The sequence below is a fragment of the Buteo buteo genome, chromosome 5 (assembly GCF_964188355.1).
Source record: "Buteo buteo chromosome 5, bButBut1.hap1.1, whole genome shotgun sequence".
NCBI classification, from domain to species: domain Eukaryota; kingdom Metazoa; phylum Chordata; class Aves; order Accipitriformes; family Accipitridae; genus Buteo; species Buteo buteo.
In genome coordinates, this window is record NC_134175.1 from 3,285,613 (window position 1) to 3,308,251 (window position 22,639).

The 22,639-nt window shown below is 45.6% G+C and overlaps 1 protein-coding gene across 1 annotated transcript; it reads right to left on the reverse strand.

Annotated features, from left to right (window-relative positions):
• Window positions 1–15,293: 15,293 nt before the first annotated feature.
• On the reverse strand, window positions 15,294–19,786 carry TMEM278 (transmembrane protein 278). Its single transcript, XM_075029202.1, has 2 exons — window positions 19,517–19,786; window positions 15,294–15,563 (listed from the first exon to the last, which is right to left on the reverse strand). The coding sequence occupies exons 1-2, from the start codon at window positions 19,784–19,786 to the stop codon at window positions 15,294–15,296; spliced, it is 540 nt and encodes a 179-aa protein (XP_074885303.1).
• Between the last annotated feature and the right edge of the window lie 2,853 nt (window positions 19,787–22,639).

Genomic DNA, 22,639 nt, shown 5'->3' on the forward strand with positions numbered 1-22,639 from the left:
GCTGGGAAGCTTCGTTCAAATTGGGCTGCTCTAAGTGCGGGGTCTGCCCTAATCACTTGTCCTGCTTGCGTGTCTATCATGCAGAGGAAGTCTGGCAGATCCTGTTTAGCAGCGTTCTCCCACACATGAGGCTTTTTCTGCCTCTGCACCGCTTCCTGGCACCTGTCAAGGATATTGCTGTTCTGGTATTTTCCCCATTAAAGGCACTCAGAAGTCAGTTAGAGCTTCTCTTTTCATGTGCTCTCTTTCCTCATCTCTGTGACAAGTTCTTGAGAGGCCATTGCAAGCTTGTCAGGAATGGAGATGGTGCATGAAATGTGATGGAGAGGTGTCACGGAGGGGTAAAGAAGAAAAACAGATGCAGAATGGAACTGTGAAACTGAAAAAAAGGGCCTTTTTTTTGCAGTCTTCCCCTGAGGCTGTTTATGTTATTGCTCGCATCATTATGCATGTAGGCTACCAAGACCTTCTCTCCTTGCGCAGAATTCCCTGCAGATCTCCAAAGCAGCGGTGAAGCTCTGGGAGTTCTTCATTCTTCTCTCCTGGGCCTTCATACTAGGCTATGGCTGTATGTGAGGAAACACCCTTTGCCCAATTTTCACCAGCCTTTGATAGCTGGAGAACCCAGCAAAAACAGTCTTTCCAACCCTGTATTTTAGACCTCTGACCCTAACTGGAATCAAACATTTTCCAGTATTTTAGATCAAAAAGCAGACAGTCAGTTTTAGTGCAGTGATTCCCAGACTCTTTCGTGTTACGGTTGTTCATTAATCAGTGATGACAAGACTTCTCTGTGTTGCAGTTTTGGAAGGAGCATGAAAGCTGGAGACAGAGCCTATGTCATGTAAGCTGCAGTAAGTATCCTAAATCCTTCTGTAGCAGACATAACCGTGTTAAAGAGGATGCCAGCAGGAATGCAAAGACAGATATGTCCTATGGTAGACCATAGCAAGGCACCCTGCATGTGAGGGGTCTCAAGCCCAAAGAGAAATTTTTTCATTTCTGGTTGTGAATGATCTAGGCAGTGGGAGGAACTCCAACAGTGACCTCATGAAAATGTCTTGTGCCAGAGAAACACTTGGCCAGGCTTTGGAGAGAATTTTTCTTGCCTCCAGAATGTTCATGGGATTTTGCTGAACAGCCATATCCAGCAAGATCAACAGTGAGATGGTGCATCTGTTCTGAACAGCCGCTGCCCTGGGGTACAGATAGGTACACAGGAGAACAACCTCTCTTGTCTGTGTGAGCCTCAGGCTGGATTGCTTTCTTATATCCTTCTAGTCTTTCTTAGGACAAGAAACGAGACTTGCTGGTCTCCAGGTTTTCCTTCTAACCATCGTTAGTGGGAGTCTGCGAGTTACTGTGCAATGGTTCAGAAAGTATCTTTATTGCTCTAGAGAAGCATTTCCTTCTTCTGGAAATGGAGTTGTTCTGTTCTGTGCACAATAATAGCCATTGAAGTGCCAGCATCCACCCCAGCGTCTTTCCCAATTCACATTCATGATGGCAAGAGAACCTGCTGCTGTAGCACTCGGCATTTTTTGCTGATTGCAAAGCACTCGGCAAGCTGCAAAATACCGTGTACTGATTCCAGAGAAGATTGCAGTGTACAGTACCCTTCTGCTACCAACAGCAACAGCCTATAAAGAGATGCAGCTGGGGGCTCCAATACTGTTGCCTTGGGATTTGACCTTTATTTAAGCCCACAGATACAATGTATATAATCCCCTTTTTGCATCAAACCCCTGTATTGAAAAGCTGGCAGCTATGCTGGGATGAGGGTTAACTTTCCATCACTGACAACCATTATCCAAAGTACCCTTTCTGGTGGAAATGAGGGAATTCTGCTGCTACAACATTTGTACTCCAAGAAATCTCAAACTGTATTTTTCCAGCTTATGTGTAACAAAACCCCCTGTTCTCCATCATTGCTATTTTGATGAGACAACCCCGAAGGTGCATCGCACCCTTTGGCTACATTTGTGTGGCTAAAACAATGGCAAGGAGCAACAAGAAGTTAAACGATCAAGGCAAGTCCCAAAAAGCCCCATGAACAAAAGGCCCTTGATCAGAGAAACCAAGCAGTTGAGGTGAGTTCCACCCACAGTACCTTTGCAAATCCCAAGGAAACCTGATTTGCCAAGTGCTAACAGGAATGGTCTAGCCCACGGAGACAGGCAGGCACAGAGCCATGCCTAGCTACTGAGAACAAACTAGAAAAATAACAAAAGTTATCCACACCCTTATTCAGCTGCATGACATCCTTAATTGCAATAAGGCAAAAGCGTTTTCTGTCTTACCCCTGCTCACTCTATTTATGTAGGATATGGAGTATTGCATTTTTAATAAGAAGTAAATCAGAAGGCTGAATGAACTCTTTCCCTGTAACCTGAACTAAAAACCTCTTGTGGTCCGAAGTCTGGCTGATTGATTTCCTCTCTATGCTTCTTTTTTTTTTCCTCCAGATTTCTAAGTATCTGGAGCCCAGTTGTGGCTAGAAAGCAGATGCCAGAATATCACAACCAGAGTGCCTGGTGCATTTGGCTCAGATGGAGCCAGGAAGCAACAGCGAATTAAATGGCAACTCCATGTCCCGCAGCAGTGTGAAGTGCAGCTGGTGCCTGCAAGAAAAGTGGTCTTTGTAAAGGCATCTGTCCCCAAAAGCTGATACAATTCCACCCTCCCTGTCCATGGGTCAAGACCTTATGAGGGGAAAAACAGTGTGACAAAGGAAAGACATCTCCAAGAAGAAAGAGGAGCTATCCAAAAGCAGTTTGCAGAAAACTGGTTGGATCTTTTCTCCCCTTCCCGTGTACTGTTATGGTAAAGCCTGAGTCTTTAGCAGGAAAGCCAGTCCCTGAACGTGCTGCATGGCTGAGCTCATTTCAAGAGATAAGAATGTTTATTTTCCAGCTGGACTCAGCTAACACTTGTTCCTTTGAAATAGTGAGTGCTGTGTGAGTAGAAGGACTCTGTTTACATCTCAGCAGCAGACATAGCTTTTGCAGATGATTTAGGAAGGCTAAGGGATCCAGAATGGCTGAAAAGGTGGGACTCTCAATGTAAGGGCTGGTAGCCAACATGGGACCACAGTCACCACAGCTAAAATAGAAACCAAAAAGAAACTCTCCCTGCTACCACTGACCTCGAGGACAGGCTGGATCACAGCAGTCTGAGGACTTTCTAAAGCGATTGATGTGGAGTGGCTGAACTAGGCCCCCATGTTCTTTTCCATGGTAAGCGCTTCTTCATTTTTATCAGCACTCCCTCTAAGCTCAGCCACTGACCAGCTGCAGTGGCCTTGAGGAATTTTCCTCTGGGTGCCCCATGACGCAGGGCTCTTACAATCCTTCGGTCCTCGCATGTGCTGTAACATACTGTTGCAGACCAGGCACTGTATTTTTTACTGCTAAACAAATGGGTCATATCAAAACCGTATCCAGAAGAATTAGTCATGCTGCTTGAATACGTCTCTCTCCATGTACATCCCCACACACAGATCTACACGCAAAAGGAGTGAGATATGCAGCCTCAGAGGAGCCCTGCTTAATGCTCATGCATGTGGCACCAGATTTCAAGATAGGGACAGTGTCCTTCAAACTGGACAATAACCATTTCTGTAACTCTGCTAATGTCTGTGGGAACGGGTTATGAAGAGTCTACACTGGAACACTGGCTCAGCAAGTCTTTCCAAAATGTGCTAAGCAGACCCCCACCCTCAGCATCACAACCGGTGCTGAAACAGCCTGGATCAGTGAGCAGAAGCTGATGAAGGAGTCAGGAGGGCTTTTCAGGAACAAAGCAGATATTCTTGGCTTTCAGCAACAAGAGGCTTACGTCTGGGAGGAAGTCTGCTCCCCTAGTTTCTATTTTTACTTCTGCTCATCTGTTTAGGGTCTAGGGCTTGGTTTCCTTCACTCTACACTATGTGCTTGGGAAACAATGAAAGCAGGCACAAGTGCAACTGGCAGCAACTGAAAGCAGAGGAGCAAACCAGACAGCACCTCTGTTTTCCTTACTGGTTTGTTTGGGATTTTTTTTGCCTTGCTCCTTATCTCTCCCTGAGGGTCACGCAAACCATTGAAAACCAGGTCCAGCCCTGCACGTCCTGTCTACTTTATACCTGCTGGAGGATTGCCCACCGAGTCTCACAGGGCAGAAGCACGTCAGTATCTTCTAGTTTGACCCAGCGGTCCTTCCCAGCATGGTTTGCTTGGCCTTTATGATGCCAAGCCCACCAGTCGTGCTGACAGTGGAACAAATTGCTTCATGCAGAGATGTCCTGTCTTACAAAGTAGCCCCAAAGACAGGATGTCAAAACAATCTCCAGCACCTAAGAGGGCTGGGAATGGCTTTTCAGCTCCCTGCTAAATATCGAGTGAGATAACTTGTGCCAGTAGATCTGGTCAAAGCCCCAGGTTTCCAGAGCCTGACGAGTATATGCTGAAACACCACAGGAAAAGAAAAAGGACAACTCTGTTTCCCCTTCCTCCTCGCCAAATGTCTGTCCCAAAAAGTTACCTTCAATGGTATTAAAGGTGGGCCACAACTGGTCTGTGCTTATGGGAAATCCTCAACAGCCTTTAACTGTATTCTGCTCAGTCTCACACCCTGGAGATGCCAGGGATTTGCTAAGCGGCTCACTAGCAGCAAGGGTTTCATGAACATCAGATCCCAAGTGCAGATTGCTTTCATAGTGACACTCACTAGACCCAACTGCACTCCCATGTTTTCTTCTGCGGACAAGGGACTCGGAGCCAGCTCCCTTCACACTCTTGGCCACCTGCCCTTTCAGTTCCCAAGCCAGGCCAGCCGCTTTCTCTTTGCAGTTTTCACTGTGTTATCTAAAACCATCTTCCTTAGGCAGGTTCCCACTCCTTTACAATCACTGGAGAGCAACAAGATAGGTGCAGGGGCTGGGAAGTTGCAATTATCCCCTTGCACTGATCATCACCTTAGCTGCCAGCCTGCACAGATGGGCAGAACAGTCATAAACAATGTAATCGGGATTGCAACATTTCATGAAGGCTTTAACATACTCCAGCAGCCTCCTGCTTGATGCCATGCAGATAAAAAAGTGTTGACAAGAGACTAATTTTAGCACAGTGCTTTATTAACCCTGTTGCTGAAGGGCAGGAGCAGAACAGTGCTCTCAGGTGAGCAGCAGGAATTAACTTTCCTGTTGAGCACGACGTCCCTGCTGCCACGGAGTTAGACACAGAGCCAGCACCTTTGTAAAATGCACGCTGGCTGGCTGGGTAGCTGCGTACAACTCCTTAAATGCTCACCAGCTGGCACAGCTCAGCAGACAACTCAAAGTTAGGATGCCCTTTAAGGGGCAGTGCCCCTTTCAGTAGCTCTCAGTCATTTTACTCAATGTAGGGAATGTCCTGAGTAAACATCCTTTTGCTCCTCCTTGCAGTTGCCTCAGGAGTTAGGCCTGTGTTCAGGGAAGGAATCCAAGGACAGGTCCCCTGGGCAGTGCTGCCAGCAAACCGGCATTCCTGGAGCACAGCTTTAGATTGCACTTCATTTGGTGTGACTAGTGTAGATGCTGAGCGTGTCCCTCGTCCTCCCCTCCATGGTCCTGGTTAATCAGTCACTCGTGCCTCTTTGCTGTGTGGCTAGGGAGGAGCTGGCTTAGAAAGATGACCGGGATTCAATTGCTTCTGGCATTCAAGTGCACCCACCCACAGTATGGTCCGGTCCCCACACACTGCAGCCTGTCCTGCTTGCCCACTGCCAGCATTTCCATGAACTCATGTGCTGGCAGAGAGGATAAATGCAAAGCAAAACCGTGGCAGCGGCAACAACCCTTGCAGCGCTGAGCATCCAGCGTGGACAATTCATGGCTCTTTTCATGAAAAGCTGCTCTTTTGTTGGTCTGATAAATGTCCCTATTTTTCCCAGTGAGAGCAGGCCCCCAGTCAGGGCCTGGAGAATGGGGTGTAGATCCTTTGCTTGGGATGCCACCGCAAAACCTGGGACCATTGCCCAGCCTGCCTCTGCATTGCTCTTTCACGTGGCAATGATGGCAGCCCCTAACAATCTTGCTGCCACAGATAGGCAGGGTGAATATTCCCATCAGCAGCTCAGCTCTGTGAGAGTCGACTTCGTATTCAGCTGCGGGAAGTGGTTAGGCTAAGGTCAAAGGGAAAGCAATGACGACTGGCTTGGGAGGCGATTGCTGGCAGTTACAGAAAATGCGTGCATTGTGCCAGGACACACTGATCCCCTTGAATTTTCTGTTGTGAAATGGCACTAGTTTCCAGCAATAGATCACAGGATCATACCATCATATACTCCCTCCCCCTTTGCATTTTTCAGCCCTCACCAGCTAAATAGGACCAGATCTGGCCAAAATTCCAGTGACAGATGCTGTTAACCAGAAATGGCCTTGCCTAGTCAGAAGGGATTCAACCCAAAATCAATGCCCAGGTGCGTGGTTGGAAGGAGAGCCTGCAAGATGGCAACGCTGAGCCAAGGCTCAAATTGAAACTCTGATCCAGCCTGCTCAATGTCACTTCCACCAAATCCATGGCTTTGTGGGTTCTCAGTCTGGACATAAACCACTATGAAGCCAGTTGTGTATTGCCTTCCCGGCATCCGTGGTGCCGGCTGTAGTCACAGGTAGGAAACAGCACAGTGTCCAGGACCCGCTGTCCCAAATCAGAAGGTCTCAACTCTGGTCTGGGTGGACCAAAAGGCACTCGCATGTTCCAGCCTCAGCCCCACAGCACCATCTTGAGGCCTGGGCACACAAGAGAAGAGCTGCTCCTCCAGGCGTAGAACAAGCTACATCATGCATTTGCAAACAATATATGAAATTAGGGGAAATTCCGTCTGGGAAGATGACAGACAGCTAAAGGGGGACCAAAAAAACGGAGGCCAATCCAGCTATCACTACCAGATGCGAAGCCAAGAAACACCATGGTCCTGATTGTCCCAGTCCTGTCTCCTGGCCCCCGCATCTGCTGTAGAGCTCACAAAACCACAGGTCACGCTCCTCTAGAGCATTGCTGCATATATTCAGCAGAAGGTTTTGTGGCACAGAACGGAGTAGCTAATCTGAAGCTGCTAGGCGAAGCGTCCTTTAGGAAGTCCCAGACAACACTTAATGGTGCATAACGTCTCCATCCACAAGAGCTACATAAGCTGATGAATAAACAGATATAAATCTGACTTCCTTGAAAATAATTCCCCTTCTTCCTCCTTGAGAAACAAAGTGATTTTTTCCCCCCCTTGAAATTTCTTATGAAGAACTAACATACCATGAGGACTCAAATGGGGGACAACTTCCAGTGCATGGAGGGCCCAGGCAATATCCTAGAACACAGCAGGGACCTCTGTAGTCCTTGGCAATGTCTGCACCCAGCCTGGCTGGACCTTGGGAACCTGGCTATTAACATATTTCCCTTGAGGAGGGAAACAAAGGCACTGAGTTTCTTGGGGCAATATTTGCTTGCACTTAACTCCCCAAAGAAAAGGTTTGCTTTTCAGAAATACTTACGTGTTGGTGATGCCCAGGTACTATTCTTTCTCTAGTCTGTCAGTTTTAAAGTGAAATCTTGATTTCTGGTCATCACAGACTCCAACAGCCTCTTTTTTCTACTTCTTTTCCAGTCTGTCTTTTTAACGTGCAGACCTCTGAATAGAGATGAGTCATGGTAATTGGTAGGGTTTTTCTAAATTGCAGTCTCTAGGTCTTAAAGAGACCTGGGAAGTACTGTCTACAATGTCTAGCAGATGTACCCTTCCAGACTTTCTGTGTTACTATTGATTTATTTTTTTTTCTGTATAAAGTTTATTTATTTTCACATTCTTCTGCAACTCATAAACAACAAGCCCTTTGGCAATGCGTGCTTGACAGATGGCTTCAGACTGGTATTAGCATTTTAACAAAGCTACACAACACACTTGAAAAATTATAGAGTTTCTCTGTTTTCTTCTGCCATTCAGAACTTCCTGGGGTGGGGAAAAATTGTGGGCATTTTTGCTGTGAGGGACTAGTTTGATGTAGGTGGAGCCATTGGTGTACCAGAAACCCAGGTTAAATCGCCACTTTTATTCTCACCTTTGTCCCTTTCATTTGCACAAGAGCTCTCACAGTTAGCACCCCAGTCAAGTCCCAGGGGAGTATTCCCAGGACAGGGCTGCAGTCTGCGACCCATTCTGCTGGCACTTCTGTACTAGGAAGATCAGCTGAGTGAAGGAGCCCTTGGCAGGCACTCCCTGATTATTCTTTCTTTAATCGCTTCCATTCATTCTAACCAAATTTTCCAGCAGGGCTGGAAAAAATCATTGGTGACTAGTTAGCTCAGTGAAAGAGAAGGGAGGTGAAGGAGGACAACAGAAATTTTCCCAAAGACATTCAAGTTACAATTAAGCAGTCAGCAACACAAATGCAGAGAGCAAAAGAAATTGTCCAGTACATATGTCATTGGAATTTTATTGCCACGCAGATCCCTGCCAAATTTGCCTAGAGAGTTATTCACAGAAAACTAAGCACATGGAGTATTAAACTGCCTGCGGTGAGATTGAGAGCAATAGCCAATCTCCTAAGAGTACTTTGCAAGAGACTAGTAACTCTTACTCTTAGGAAGAACCAGAACTCCTGCGAGTGTAAGTGCTCGCAGTTCGCATTGAATTTGGTTCCTTTTAACGCATCTTGCTGTGCCCTGGGTGGTGGAGGAACTCTCCCAAGAAGGAACCCAGAGCCCCAGTCCCTTCTCTTCACTACGTGCTGCATGGCTGTAACTGGGATCATTCTCACAACCAGGCTCACTGCCTGCACCACTCCCAGTGCTGACGGAGCATCCCTTGGGAGCAGGTAGGATGCTCAGTTTTCAGTCTGACTCAGCCTTACCCTTGGATCTAACGGTTTGCGTTAAACTTCCTCTCATGGTATGTGCAGCAGGTTCCAGCTTCCTTTCTGCTAACCTCCCTCAAAGGAGGAATTTAGCATCCTTCCAATAAATGCTATGTTGTCCTTGGCTCTAAAAGAAGATCTTCCTGATTTCAGTTCAGTTTGACAGATGGTTCTTATTTGCACTGCCCCCAGCTGAGTACTCCAATAACTGAAGGCATCAGAGGACCAATACCCAGCTGAAAGCACTGGGAAATGGCTTAAATGTTTCAGCTAGAATTTTTGCTGGACTCAGAGGCTTCAACTGGCAAATGCAGGGAGGCAGGGAACCGGTTATTCAGTTCCTGGTTTCCACTGGTTTAGAATTTCCCTGTGTTTTGTACAGGTTCTGCATTCCCATGGGCTGAAGCGTGCTCTCATTTACCCCGCTGCAGATCTAGAGTGTTTCCACTGATTTCAATAACGCTAGGCCAGATCTATGCTTGTGCAAGGGAAGAATTTGTTCTTTATTTCAGAAGCACCTGGGCTTATTCATCACTAGCTCTTACACACAGTACAAATCAGAGAAATTCCTTAATAGGGCTGTATGTTGAGAGAAGCTCTTCCTCTTGCCACATGTGGAAACCTGTTAGTGTTCGCTTCTGTCATATTAAATCCATATATTATCTGCATATAAAGTTTCCATAAACACTTATCCACAGTGATGCTGAGGCCCATGACAAAGTCTGCCCATGGAAGTGGAGGGGTGAGGTAATAAGCTCAGTGTCGTCAAGTTGGACAGACTGTAACGGCACTTCCTTGCGAGGAGGAAACTTTTACAAACGAGGACTCGTTCCCTCCCTTGTAGCTATATTGCACTTCTCTTTTACTTCCATAAATCTGGCTCAAAGAAGCTGTCTCATATAATTTATACTAACAATGTATCCTGCTATGGCTCAAGGTAAATTGCCTGCTTGGCATCAACTGTCAGCACTTTCAGTTCTTTCTGGGTTATTTTCTATCCTAGGAATTCACACTGCAGAAATTAAATGCTCCTGCAATGTTGGTTCATTTCACAAAGCACAGAGTAATGTTTTCAGCATGCCATTCTGGATATTTTTCATAGCCTTGAAGAGCTCTTCATGTCTTACCAGGCTGGCTGGGTCATACTCACAGATGATGAAGAAGAACTCTCGAGCTGATGCTTATAACAAAGAGGAGGGTTTGTCCTAAGGACAGTGATTGACTCAGTCACTGCGAGGCAGGGCAGGAGAGCTGTGTGCCCTTCAGCAATGGCTGATTCAGAAACCTTGTTGTCTCTTACCGGATGCGATCAAAAAGAAAAAAAAAAAGAAAAAAGAAAGGGAACATGAAAATCATATGAGTAGGACTGGAAGGGACCTCAAGAGTCTGCTTCTCAGCCCCAGGAGAAACCCAGTGCCACTCACAGATATGTATAATTAGTGCTTTAAAATGCTCCTGGTTTTTCTAGGCAACTCCACCATCCTCCCCATTCTCCTAGCACACTGAGAGGTTGCTGTCCCTGCAGTTGTGTGCATGAGAGCGTTCCAGCATCATGGCCTCTCTCGTGCAAAGCCAGATAAAATATTATAGTAGGTGCATCTACTTTTAAAAGCGCTGCTATTGCACAGTATTGGCTGCAAATACCACTTTTGCCTAAAAATCAATGATACATGCTCACAGCACTGCTCATTTTTACCATACTATTTTCCAAGGGCTGCCCAGCAGTTAAATGCCTGATGTTTGCCTTGAAGCCTGACTCAAAGTCCAGAATGCTCACAAACATGGACGCGTGTGCAGGCTGATGAAGAAACTTGTATTGCTATAGCAACTGAGCCCTGGACTGTTGAGCCTGGGCTGCAGGACTCCTTCTGAAACCTCGTCTAGGTGGATGAAAGCTGGTCCTTAGGTGCTCTGGCTGACTATGCAGCAAAGCCATTTAGGAGCGGTGTGAGCAGCTGATAAAAAATTAAGAGGAAAGGAATAATAAATGAAATACTAAATACTGGTAACCAAGAATACCTTTCTGTGTTGGAGAAGCCATCTGGAAGGGTGAAAGGGAGGCACATGAGCAGCCCTAATGAACCCCTTAGTCATATTATTAACAAGAAGCAGGTGAAAATATATGAGCTGTCTCATATATTTTGCTCAGCTGCATGATTCCCCCTGGTGTACATTTTTTTGTGTGGGTGTGGATTTAGGAGTCCAGCTCTGCATTAGCACCTGGTCCGCTGCATGTTCCCAGGCATGACGTAGAAGTGGCTGTGCAACTGTGTTTCTTCTATTTTCCCCTTTGCCAGAACAGCTGCTTCCAGCCCTAGTGTGAAGGACTAAGTCATGATTAAACACCCACTGAGACATGGCATCTTTCTAGTGATTTCATCGGCTTTGGATCTGGATCGTTCAGTGATGACAGAGGAGCAGGGAAGCACAAATAAACACTGTACCTGGCCAAAGTCTTGTTGAGTGGAAGTATATTTTCATGTCTTCTGAGGTACATCAGTACCAGGTTAGTGCCATGGCTTTGAATCATAGAGATGATGTTCCAGGGAAATTAAATCAGTACATAGTTGGACTTTAAAAAACCCAGTTAAAATACATTTCCTTCTGTCTTCCTTCAGCATCTTGCTAAGCAGAGCTATGCTCTGAACTCTGCACTGGGTCGGGAGCTCACAGAACAAAGCCCTGTCTGTAAGAGTTTAGAAGAAGCAGGCATTGCTCGGTAGCACGCTTTCCCCCCAACATCTGTGGGCACAGTCCCTGCCTGGCACATCAGCCCTGCAGAAAGCAGGCCAGCACAGCTGCCCTCAGGATTTGATCCAAGGCTGAGGATATTAAGGATGTCTCTGTACTCTCCACAGGAAATTTAGGATCAAATCAGTTTCACATCAGAGCTATGGCACTGCTAGGACACCCCTGAGGTACAGCGTGACATGAAGTTTGTTCTGCTACAGAGAAGAAGCATGCTTTTAGGTAGATTCATTTCCCCTTTGTTATTAAAACTCTCTGTAAAGTAATTACCAAATTAAATCAATACTTGTTTTATTAAGAAGGCTGTTGCCAATAACTCTTAGTTTCTTCTGCAGAGGCAGCAATGGGAATGGTTCACTACAATACTTGCACCATAGCTAAGTTTAAGAATATTTTCCTTGTAAAAGCAGTTGGATTAAACAACAGGTGAGCAAAAGGAACAACAGCTCATATCAAATATCTGTACCCAGCCAGCAAACATTGCCTCCAGGCAAAACCTTATTGTCCTGTAACACAGTATCTCCTTTTCGTGCAACAGAACTTCTCTTCTTTCCTCAGTCCTGTCAGAAATTTATGACTATTTCTCTCCTTTTAACTCTTCAAGATGAGACAGAGACTGACAGCAGAGGTGTAGGGAGGAAACAGAAGGCCACACCAAAAGGGAAGAATGGCAATGAACACAGCTGGCAGTATGATCAATTGCAATTTCTTTTTTTTTTTTAGAGATGTTTCATTTCTCATGGGCTGAGGCACAACATGAGATGATCATGTGCTCCCGACCGTAAGCTGGCTCTTTATTAAAGGAACTAGTTGAAGGAGGACTGTTTTATTAGCCCTGGGGCAGACCAGCTTGCTGATGCCCTCTCCAAATTTTTCTCTCCTGTGTTTGTCTCTCCCACCATATTGCAAGCAGATTAATGGGGGAGTACCGCTATCCCTCAGGATTTTGTCACTGCACGGATGCAAATGCACTGCAACCTGCTGCCAAAGCACCTTTTGGAAGAGGTTAGAGCAAACCCACTCCTGTCACCCCAGGGGAGAAATCACAGCAGAAGGTGGTCCCAGGCAGATGAGGGCACATCTATCAGATGATCTGCAGGACACGGGAAAGTCAGCAATGTTTATTTGAGCCCGGATCTTTAGTTTTAACAAAGGACAAGCCGAGACAGAAAATGTAGTGTTTCGGGGACCTTTAGAGGGTGGTATTTGTAAACACTGTATACAGTAGTCTGCATGGAAGCCATACAGAGGCATGTGTCACCCTCATCGTGTTTTATGTTGTTTTTGCTAGGAGACAATCAGCCAATCCACTGCTATCTGCGTCCCACAGTGAAGCGGGAATGTAGAAGTACCGCCTTTGCCATCCACTTCATCTGTCAGCTTCAAAGTATTTACAGAAAAGAAACTTCTTCTTCTTACTGCTTCAAAGAATCCAAAGATGTAACAGTAATCATTAAAGCCTGGAGCTTCAGAATAGACATCCTATTATGGAAGGACAGAAGTCTCTAGCTTAAAGGAAGAAGCTCAAACCAATTACTTGCTGCACTTTTATTTCCCTTTTCAAGTCAGGCAGTCCATTATGCTCATATAACAGGCCTGACAAAATGCTAATGCATTCTTGGTCTCCTGAATGGCATCAGAACAATTTAGTCAGCACTTTCACCCTGCAAAATCCTAGAGCAATGGAAAAGCATTAAAATGCAAACTCCATATTCCTTCAACCACTCAGGTTCTGGGATGGAACAATCTTGTTCATTCCTCTTTGGTACACAGAAGCATTAAGCGACAGCTAGAACTGTAAGTGAAAAATATCAGATCAGTTGCACCTGAAGTATTGTGGAGGTGGTTTGTTGAGGCTTTGGTTTAATGCAGCTGCCAGGATGGGATAAATAGCAATAAAGGCTGGCAGACTGACTCAGTTGAACACACACATGGAGCCAGCAAAGTAGATATATTGCGCTGCTGCCCATCTGTTCGCAGCACAAATAGCTGCACAGAGATGCCTGCTTGCCTGAGTCCAAAGCTAAGACTGTGACCATCACAAGGCAACGTGATGGCCAAAGCCCAAACAAATGGCTCTAGTCTCTCAACACAAGGTGTCCAACAACAGTACCGTGCTTACCTCCAGCCGTCCCTGTGTTGTTCTTGTCTGTTTTGGTGCCTGGACCGAGTGTCCTGCTGTCCATGCACTGGGTGTTTCCTGCCAGTTCAATTCACTGTCACCTGTAGCCACCACTGGTTATTACTCTGGGTGGGACTAGGGCTCTGCAGGCTACATAGACTGGAAAAATCAATCCTCAGAAAGAAAACAGAAATTACATTTTAACTTCCGGTGATATGTGCTGTGGTACAATGGGCATCACTGATGCAGCCAGCACTTTGAGGCGGAACAGAGAAAAACTCCCTCAGTGGAGATTTGGCACGATCTTTATTTATACATAACACTTAAAATGGTTATATTTGGGAGACAGGGGAAAAACAGCCAGTGGGAGTACACAGCTTGCAGTGATCAGTAGCACACAGACCCCACTAACTGAACATTAGAGCCCCACAGTGATTTGGAAGGAGAGAATCATGCATCAAGCTGCCATGCTTTTCCCTACCTGCCATACCATCTCACATACACTGTGCTTTTCACTCAGTTGTAGCATTCAACAGTCAGTTTGACCCTTTCCAGTTTTCCTCTCAAACTGCAGCACTAACCCTAAATCTAGGTATCTCTGACCCTCAAAACAAGACATTATATGCTGTTCCTCACAGGCCTAAGCTCTTAGCCCAGACCTGTGAGAACTTGTAGTGCTCAGCAGCCACCGTGATTCTTCAGCTTCTCCTGCCAGGAATTCTAAAACTGGACCTGAGCCATATTTAGCCCCAGACAAAACCACCTGAGCACAGCATAAAGGACAAGGAGCTATTTGCTGATTAATAACCATCAGGCGTTACCAGACAAGCATATTTCAGATCAGCAGCTGTCAGGGAAGAGACCCAAAGATCAGCATTTGTTTCCACAGCCAACCCAGTGACCTGACTTGGGAACAGTAAAAGGAGCACAAGCACTACTATAGGCTACGGGAAAGAAGGATTGCTAAGTGGGGGAAGGATATCTGACGTGTAGGAAAGCAGTGGATCCCCAAAATCACAGAGGCAGTGACCTACAGACACCTTTGCAAGAGGCTAGAAACATTGGCAGTCCAACACTTGGGAGAACCACAGTTGCTTCCTCTTGGCTGCATGTTTCACCAAAGGTTGCCTTTCCCAAAGAGACCTCTCTGAGGCAGGTAGCAAAGTCAGCAGCCACTCCCACCACTGTTTAATCCTATAAACATGTACTTTATGTCCCATGTGAGGCAGAACATGCTGTCAAGACTGGAAACAGTGCTGGGCTCTTAATGCAACAGGCACTGGGACGAGTCCCTGTTCTTTTCAGAGCTCAATGTTGTCTTTACCATCAAGGACTTGTGTTTTCTGTATTTCTCTCATCATGGGCAGAATCCTACCCACTTACAAAGCTGTAGGAGATGGCTCGTTAATGGATCTCTCTTCCTCTCACATCTAGGTACTACACAGCCTTCATCTGCAGGGCCCTCAGGATGGTGATTCTGGGAGGCGATGGTGGGGAGGGACAGGGCAGGGAGAAGAGGGTGCTGGCTAGGGCAGGTCTTCTGGTGCTGGAAACTCATACCCAGGCCTTGACTTGAGTGTTCCAGCCCTTGGCACAGCTGCACAGGCCTCCCTCCTCGTACCAGCGCCACTTCACCCCCTTGTACACGGCCCTGCTGTATGGCTGGAAGCACATGAAGAGACGGAGACGCCTTGCCAGGCTGCAGTAGATAGCCATGGCCACCACAATGAGAGGGGACATGATGACGAAGCCAAGGATAATGAGGGCAGAAGAGCTGTTGTCATCCAAGATGCTTTTGCAGTAGCGGGCAGCTGAGTGCAGCACCTGTGGAAAGAGTGAGACAGAGCTTGTCACAGACCTGGTGGTGGATAGGAGTGGTGACCAAAGTACCCTTGAGTTTCTAGTGCTTTCAGAGAAATTTGCTCCTCTTCCCTCTCTCCAAGCTGATCTCAGCAATCTTCAGGCTACACCGTGTGACCGACAACACATTTTAATCAAGCTTTCAATTATTCCAGCATCACTGTGAGACAAGAGCACTGCACACTGATCCTGAAGCAGGAAACGCTAATCTTTATTAAGTCATCAGAATAGCACAGTTTAGCATTTGATAGGCAGAAACCAAATAAAGAGGACTCCTGCTGCTACATCCATGTGGGTGGCACAACATACTGGAAATTATAACAAAGTAAATAAAAATACAGGAAGATGTTAGATTCTGCAGACAGACATTGGTCATTCCATAGCTACCCGCTGGCTGGAGACTCTCCAGACTCCTGCCCTGGAACAGACCCCTTTGTGTTCTGTCTTCTGTGTACACGCTGTGCTCATTTCTACCTCCTAGCACCTCTTTGCACTGCAAAATCTGCCAGGAAAGCCCATTCACCCCATGTAGCTGCAAAGCATCCAGCACACTAACCCGTCCTTGCTGAACGGTATTTAAAGCACTCCTTTCATCCTGGCAGCAGGAGATCCCAGTCAAGCTACTCAGTTGTTCTGCATTAAGAACTGCTACAGGCAATCCCCATGTCCCCTAGCTTCCTTTCCTTCTGCCATATTCTTTCAGCAGTACAAGAAACACAACCCATCATACTTTAAAAAAAAAAAAATCCACCTAATGGATCTGCAGTGCAGAAATCGGCCTCTGGCTACTAGGAAGGCATTGAAAAACAGTAGCCCAGAGAAAGGACTGCTCTTTACAAGCCATACTGCCACAATCCCTTTCTATGCCTATTAAAGTCTGTGTTAAAAGGCTCCATGCAGCTAACAGCAACACAGTCACTTTCAGTTCTAATGTACTTGGCTGTACTCGAAAAAACTTTTGCATGTCCTCAAAGCCTTCAACTGGAGAGCACTGTGTGTGCAAAGCAGAACTTGCCAAGATGAGGGTCAAGCATAGTGAAGATGGAAGAGGTAATTCTGGGAGGCGGTCCTCATATTATTTCCCATTTGGGGTCCAATTTGAAGTCCCTATTTATGACTTTCAAGGACCAGTTTCAGATCATAGGAAAAATTGATTTAAGGGCTTTACAGGCAATCTCCTCTTAAACCTACCCTAAAAAGCCTCATGTCTTACAGAATCTGCATCCACGCTGCACTTATGGAGACGGACCAGCCATTTTACCAAGGCAATAGCTCACACTGCACTTTTTCCCAGGGAGAATTTATTAGGTTATTTCTTGTGAAGACGTACTCTTCAATAAAACAAAAGTCATTCTACTCACCTGCCCTTTTGTATGTGAAAATCCCAACAGCCATGGACTGTAAAGGAAAGTGTCACGACCCACAATGAAGAAGGGTTGCATGACTATTCAGGTAGATCAGGACCCCTCTGAGCCACTTTTGCTCTCTGTAGGGTCTCCAGAGCTTCCAACTTTACCCTGTTGGGCATCACATACATTTGCATCCCATAGTCAAACACTTCCAAAAGGTGTCAGAGCCACAGTGGGAATTGCCTGACCCAGAGGTACATGATTTCTTTATGAATTATGCTTCGCTCCAACTAGCAGCAGCACTTGTGTCTGCCCTGTTCTACAAAACAATTACCATGACAGATGTCTCCCTGTTCATTAGTTTGCAAGATCACAAACAGCTTTTCAGTAACAGCAGCTAAGAGTTGTCGTAATTTCAGGGCAATAAAAAATCAAAGCCAAACTTCTCCGACCAGCAAATACATCAGTACTGAGAAAACAATAACAGCACAGGCCCTTTGTCAGGGAGCTTTGACACAGAGAGCTGTGGGCTGACAACTCGTGTTGCTAGGATGTCAGCTGAAAAATACAGTGCAATGGCTGTATTGGAAAGTTACAGCACATCCCCCAAAGCTATAAATGTTTGCAGCCAACAGTATGTCTTAGCATGCTGTCGTGTCCCAGGGTTTAGAGGCCTCAAGTGAGCAAACTAAGATTCCACCTACAGAATGAGCACCTTTACCAAACACACAGCTCCTGAGAATAAATCACGGGCACTAAAAGTGCTGCCAAAGAAGCTGTTCTCCCAGAGCTGAGTGACATTTTACACATCTGGGAAATGTGATTTTATACTTCAGCTAGGCAGAGAAGGTGTCTCCTCCTTCACTGTGGAGCGAGATCTCCACAGGTATATCCACATACAGCTCCACAGAAGTCAGCAGAGCCTTACTGGATTAAACTGGGCAAATGGCTGACCCCTGCTGCATGGTTGGATCCTTTCCTACCACCCATGCTAGGATCTGCTCACTCAGACAGAGGTCCCAAGGATGTGGGTGATTAGCTAGGATGCACACATTTCAGTAAAAGGAAGGGGAAAAGCTTTCTTCTTTCAATATTTCTCAGGTAAATACATCAGTTTGAGAACATTTAAACAATCTTCCCTTTAGTTCAGATTCTGTGGAATGGGGAGATGAATAGCATCTATATTTTGAGTCAATTCTTCCTGCTGGGAGAAGGTACTACAGTGTGTGGGGTTTTTCCCCAAAGTAGGAAGTAAAAGAGCTCTTCTAACTTAGGATAATGAGCAAGAGAAGTCATATTGAGCTGGTCTAACAGTTACTGCCTGCGAGGAAAACAGGAGAACTGCTTTTTCACATCCACGCTTAGCCAAGTGATTCCAAAGATATTTATAGAAATATACCAAGAAGAAGTTTATAAGTAATGAAATAATGAAATCCAGAGGACAACAACTAACTGGAACAGACATGCACACAGCCAGAGCCCTTACTGACAAAAGTAGGCTCATTTGTTGGTGTGAGAAACTGTACAGCACATTTGGGAAAACACATGAATGTTAGACTGGCGTAAGAAGGGGATTATATATTCTGTTAGACTTTACTAGTTCTATAATTAGCCATTAGGCAGATCAAATATGACAAACACTGTAGAGGGCTTACTTAAATGGAAAGTAACAAACCCTGTCAGAACCCATTGTAGGGCTTGTGCAAATTACAGAGGAGTTCAGGTTGGCAGCTCTCAGTAACAGAGGTCACAGAAAAGAGAGAAATGTTGTGACGTTAAAATGCAAACAGCAACTCTGTCAAGCCAGGGAGTGTATTCACCTGACCTGTCACAGCTGCTTGTTATTTTCGCAGGAATAAACTTTATTGCCCAGTCAAGCTTCCATTTCCCACAATACTGGAAGAAAGGAGGGGTGAAAATGTATCTTGCTCCTTCCTGCCAGCATTCAGGTGTGCCCACAAGACCGGCATCTCATGCGAGCTTGTTGTGAAATGCCGTAGATTTATCTCTGATCACTTCACACTTAAACAAGTGTACAAAGTGGAGTGCACAGGGGATCAGGACCAAGGGGTCCCGTGCCATCTCAGTCCCCGAGGAGCTCGGCAGTCACAGGCAGCTGCTGTCAGCGTTCTCCCTGCCACTCCAATAAAAGCCTTTCTGTGCTAACTTACTGACACTCGATCTATAGGTGCCAACCAACTACTTTAAGACAATTAGTCCAGAAACCATAAAACCTGTACTTCCCTAGACAAATGCACATGCCAGCCTTGCTCACAGCTGTGCCACAGGCACCAAGCAGGAGAGACCGCTCCCTTGTACAACCAAGAAACTTCAGGTCAGCATGAACCGCCATAAACCTGTTCTTGTCAGCCCAGTCTATACACATACCCTGCCCTTATGAAAAAAAATCTATACGCGTACACACCCTTTATGAAAACAAAGCCAAAGCTCGGGAAGCCTAGCCTTGTCTTTACAGCCACTGTTCCCCGTGGGCTAAAACAAAACCCTTATAGATGGCCCTGCCTTAGAGGTGGCTGTTAGCAGCCAAATGGAGCAAGGCTTACTTACCCGAGAGTGGCACTGGAAGCCAAAGTAAACCACCACAATGGTAGGAAGTAGCACAATGGTGAAGATAACGAACATCAGGATCAAATTCATTAAAAAGACCAGGGAGTTCATGGTGACTACCACCAGGGTCCATGCCAAGCAGCACCAGGCACTCCGTGGCTCCCTGGGAAGGAGCTGGTCATCCATGTCATATGGCGGGAGGGTAGTAATCATCCGAGACTTGTCTGAGAGGTTTTCTCCTCCAAAGTCCTCAGCGTCCTGGCCAGACATTCTTCAAGAAGATTGTTAATCAACCCACGCTCTTATCCAAAATGGTTTCTTTGCTTTTGGCAACAGACCTGGGAAGTAATTTGCAGAGGCTTTTCCTGCCTCTTCCACACGTGGACAAGAACACTTAACCAGAGATCATAATGGAGCAAAGAAGGAAAGACCTCTTTTGGCCACCTGCTTTCCCAGGACCTGGCCAGCACAGGTTGTTTTCCTTCAGAATGTTTTCCATCAGTGTCCCAACCTCAGTTTCAAAGTAGATGTGGCTGCTGGAAGTTTGGCAACAGCTATTATTTTGCTTTTGAATCCATAGTACTCCTGAATTTGTTGCTGTTCTTCCTAGGATTGTGATGCCAAGAGGTCCCAAACAGTTGCTGTCTTAGCTTTGATAGGCTGCTCGGTTCCACAGAGTGCCTAGTTTTATTATCCTCCTCCGCCTTTGAGCGCTGCTGTTCGCTAAGAATATCAGGCTTAGGCACTTTCAGACAGTTCCTTGACTTCAGATCATCTTTCCATGCTCTTCACCCTGTACCCAAGTAAATACTCCTACTCAACTCTCATCCAAATGAGGTGACCGGTAAAGATAATGAACAGCAGCAGTTTCTCCACTCCCTGCCTTGCTGGAGTCCTTGCCCACACCTTGCAGAGCTGGAAGCCAAGACTGGAGCAGCGTGTGGTTTCGCCGCTCTCAGCTGCCTGCAGTCACAGGCACTCAAATACAAGCAGTGTCTTCCTCTCTGAGCTGGCGCTCAGAGCTTTGCAACACTGCTGTGTTTACAGAGTAGATTCTGAAGCTGCTTTCTGTGCTAGCCAATCCTTTACATCTAGCTGTCTCACTACTGAAGTGATTTAGCACGCAGCACCCAAGAGTCACACTCGAACCATACATTCCCAGGTCAAGATGGTCCCTCTTCAGTTTTAATTATTCTGTCCCTGATTAATTTTCTACAATTTCTCTCTAGATTAAAAAACCTTAGAGAAATTGGTAATAGTCACTATATACCTCAGAAATCTTCTGTTCTCTGCAGTCATCACTGTTATTGTTTGCAGAGCATATTGATATTCTTGTAGTGAAGGCACAGCAATTATCAATTATTTCACCTGCCTCCTATGATCAATATTATTCAAGAATTTCAGTGATATCTGCACATTTATGTAGCCTTTTATATACACTCATACATGCATGATCATAGTACTGCAGGAGGGAGAAAACTTCCTTAACTCCAGAGGAAACTGAGGTAGCATAGGTCTTACCAGGAGGAACAGCTTGTCTATGGCACAAGTCAGGGAAAGAATTCAGGACTCCTGTGTTCCACTTGATGTTTTTCTGCCCTAGAAAAAGGTTATTGGAAAAAACGAGGCTCACACAATGCTAAATGTAAAATGATTTAATAATACAGTCGAGTGCTAGCTTTCCTTCATTAAACACTTTTATTAAAAATTGCACATTTTGGGTGCCCATCCCCCTGCCATTGTTGGGTGTTTCGGTATGTTTGTCTGCCTTACTTATTTACTGACTGGCTGTAGCAATATGCACAGCAGAATTAAAGCTAAGACAGTTTTCTCCAAGGACGCAGACAGACCTGCTCATGAAGCATTTACCGGTGGCCCATCAGAAGAGCTCCACCAGATGATAAATTAGGGCTAGCAGACCTCTGGGCAGCTGCATCCCAAACATACCACGGCTTAACAACAGCCTCTGACAAAGCCATGCCACTAGGAGAAGGTGATGAGAGCAACACAAATGCAATATCCAGGCTCGATATTCATCACTCATGGGTGAAGCAGACTGTTACTGATTTCTGATATTGCTTTTAATTGAAATTAGGCTCCATTGTGCCAGGCACTCAATAGACGTTGACTAAGTGCACAGCACAATATTTTATTGTGCAAGCTTTAGAAACAGGGAACAGGCACACGAAAAGTTAAAAGGGTTGCTCAAGCTTCTTTCAAAGCTAAAATTTGGATGCAGATTTCCAAGTCACAGGCCACTATTTCAATTAGGAGGCACACGTATGTGTCATATGAGTTTTTTTCCTGACTGCAGAAAGTAGAGTATCACCCTGCAAAGATACAGGCCCATGTAGCCAGAAGGATTGCCTTCTAATTGAAATAAAATATAATTGAACAGACTCTGTCCTCTTGCCGCTTAAAGTACCCCGGAAGAGTGTTACACACTACTTGTAGAAAGCAAGCAGCAAGACAAATTGAGGCTATTTGCAACCTGCCACATGTAATCAATATCAAAACAGAGGCTTTAAAATTGAAGTGAGTTGAAGAGCTGTGTGAGAATACAGGTTTCAAAGGTATAATGGGTGATATCGGTGAGAAGGAAGCCTTTTGAAACAAATAAGTGCTTCTTAAACAGCTCAACAATGTCCATACTTGTTATGCAGTTCCCCAGCTATGAAAATTATCAGTTGATCCACATTTGCCACTTCTTTTTTTTTCCCCCCATAGCTCTTCTTGTAGAGCCTCTTAGGTATCCAAAAGGGTGTCACAAACTTCAGCTCTATCAGCATCCAGCAGTAAAAATTCATTTGGCTAATCTGTACCAGATCACAAGTCAGGTATATCATTCTCACTAACAGCAGAAATTACTCATAACTATGTGGTGCACTTTGTTCTGTGTTTTCCATTGACAGATTTCAAAGCCCATCAGAAATATAGAGAGTTTCAGCCACAAGATCCTGCTGGAAGCTCGGCAATAATTAAGTTCTTGCTGCTCCCTAAGAAACAGAGGGAATAGACTCCCTCCCACAGTACCCAAACAAGGTGAAAACAGTAGACTCAGAGATGGTAGTCAGGTTCAGCTAAGAGTCCACATCTTCAGGCACACTTACAATTATAAGACAG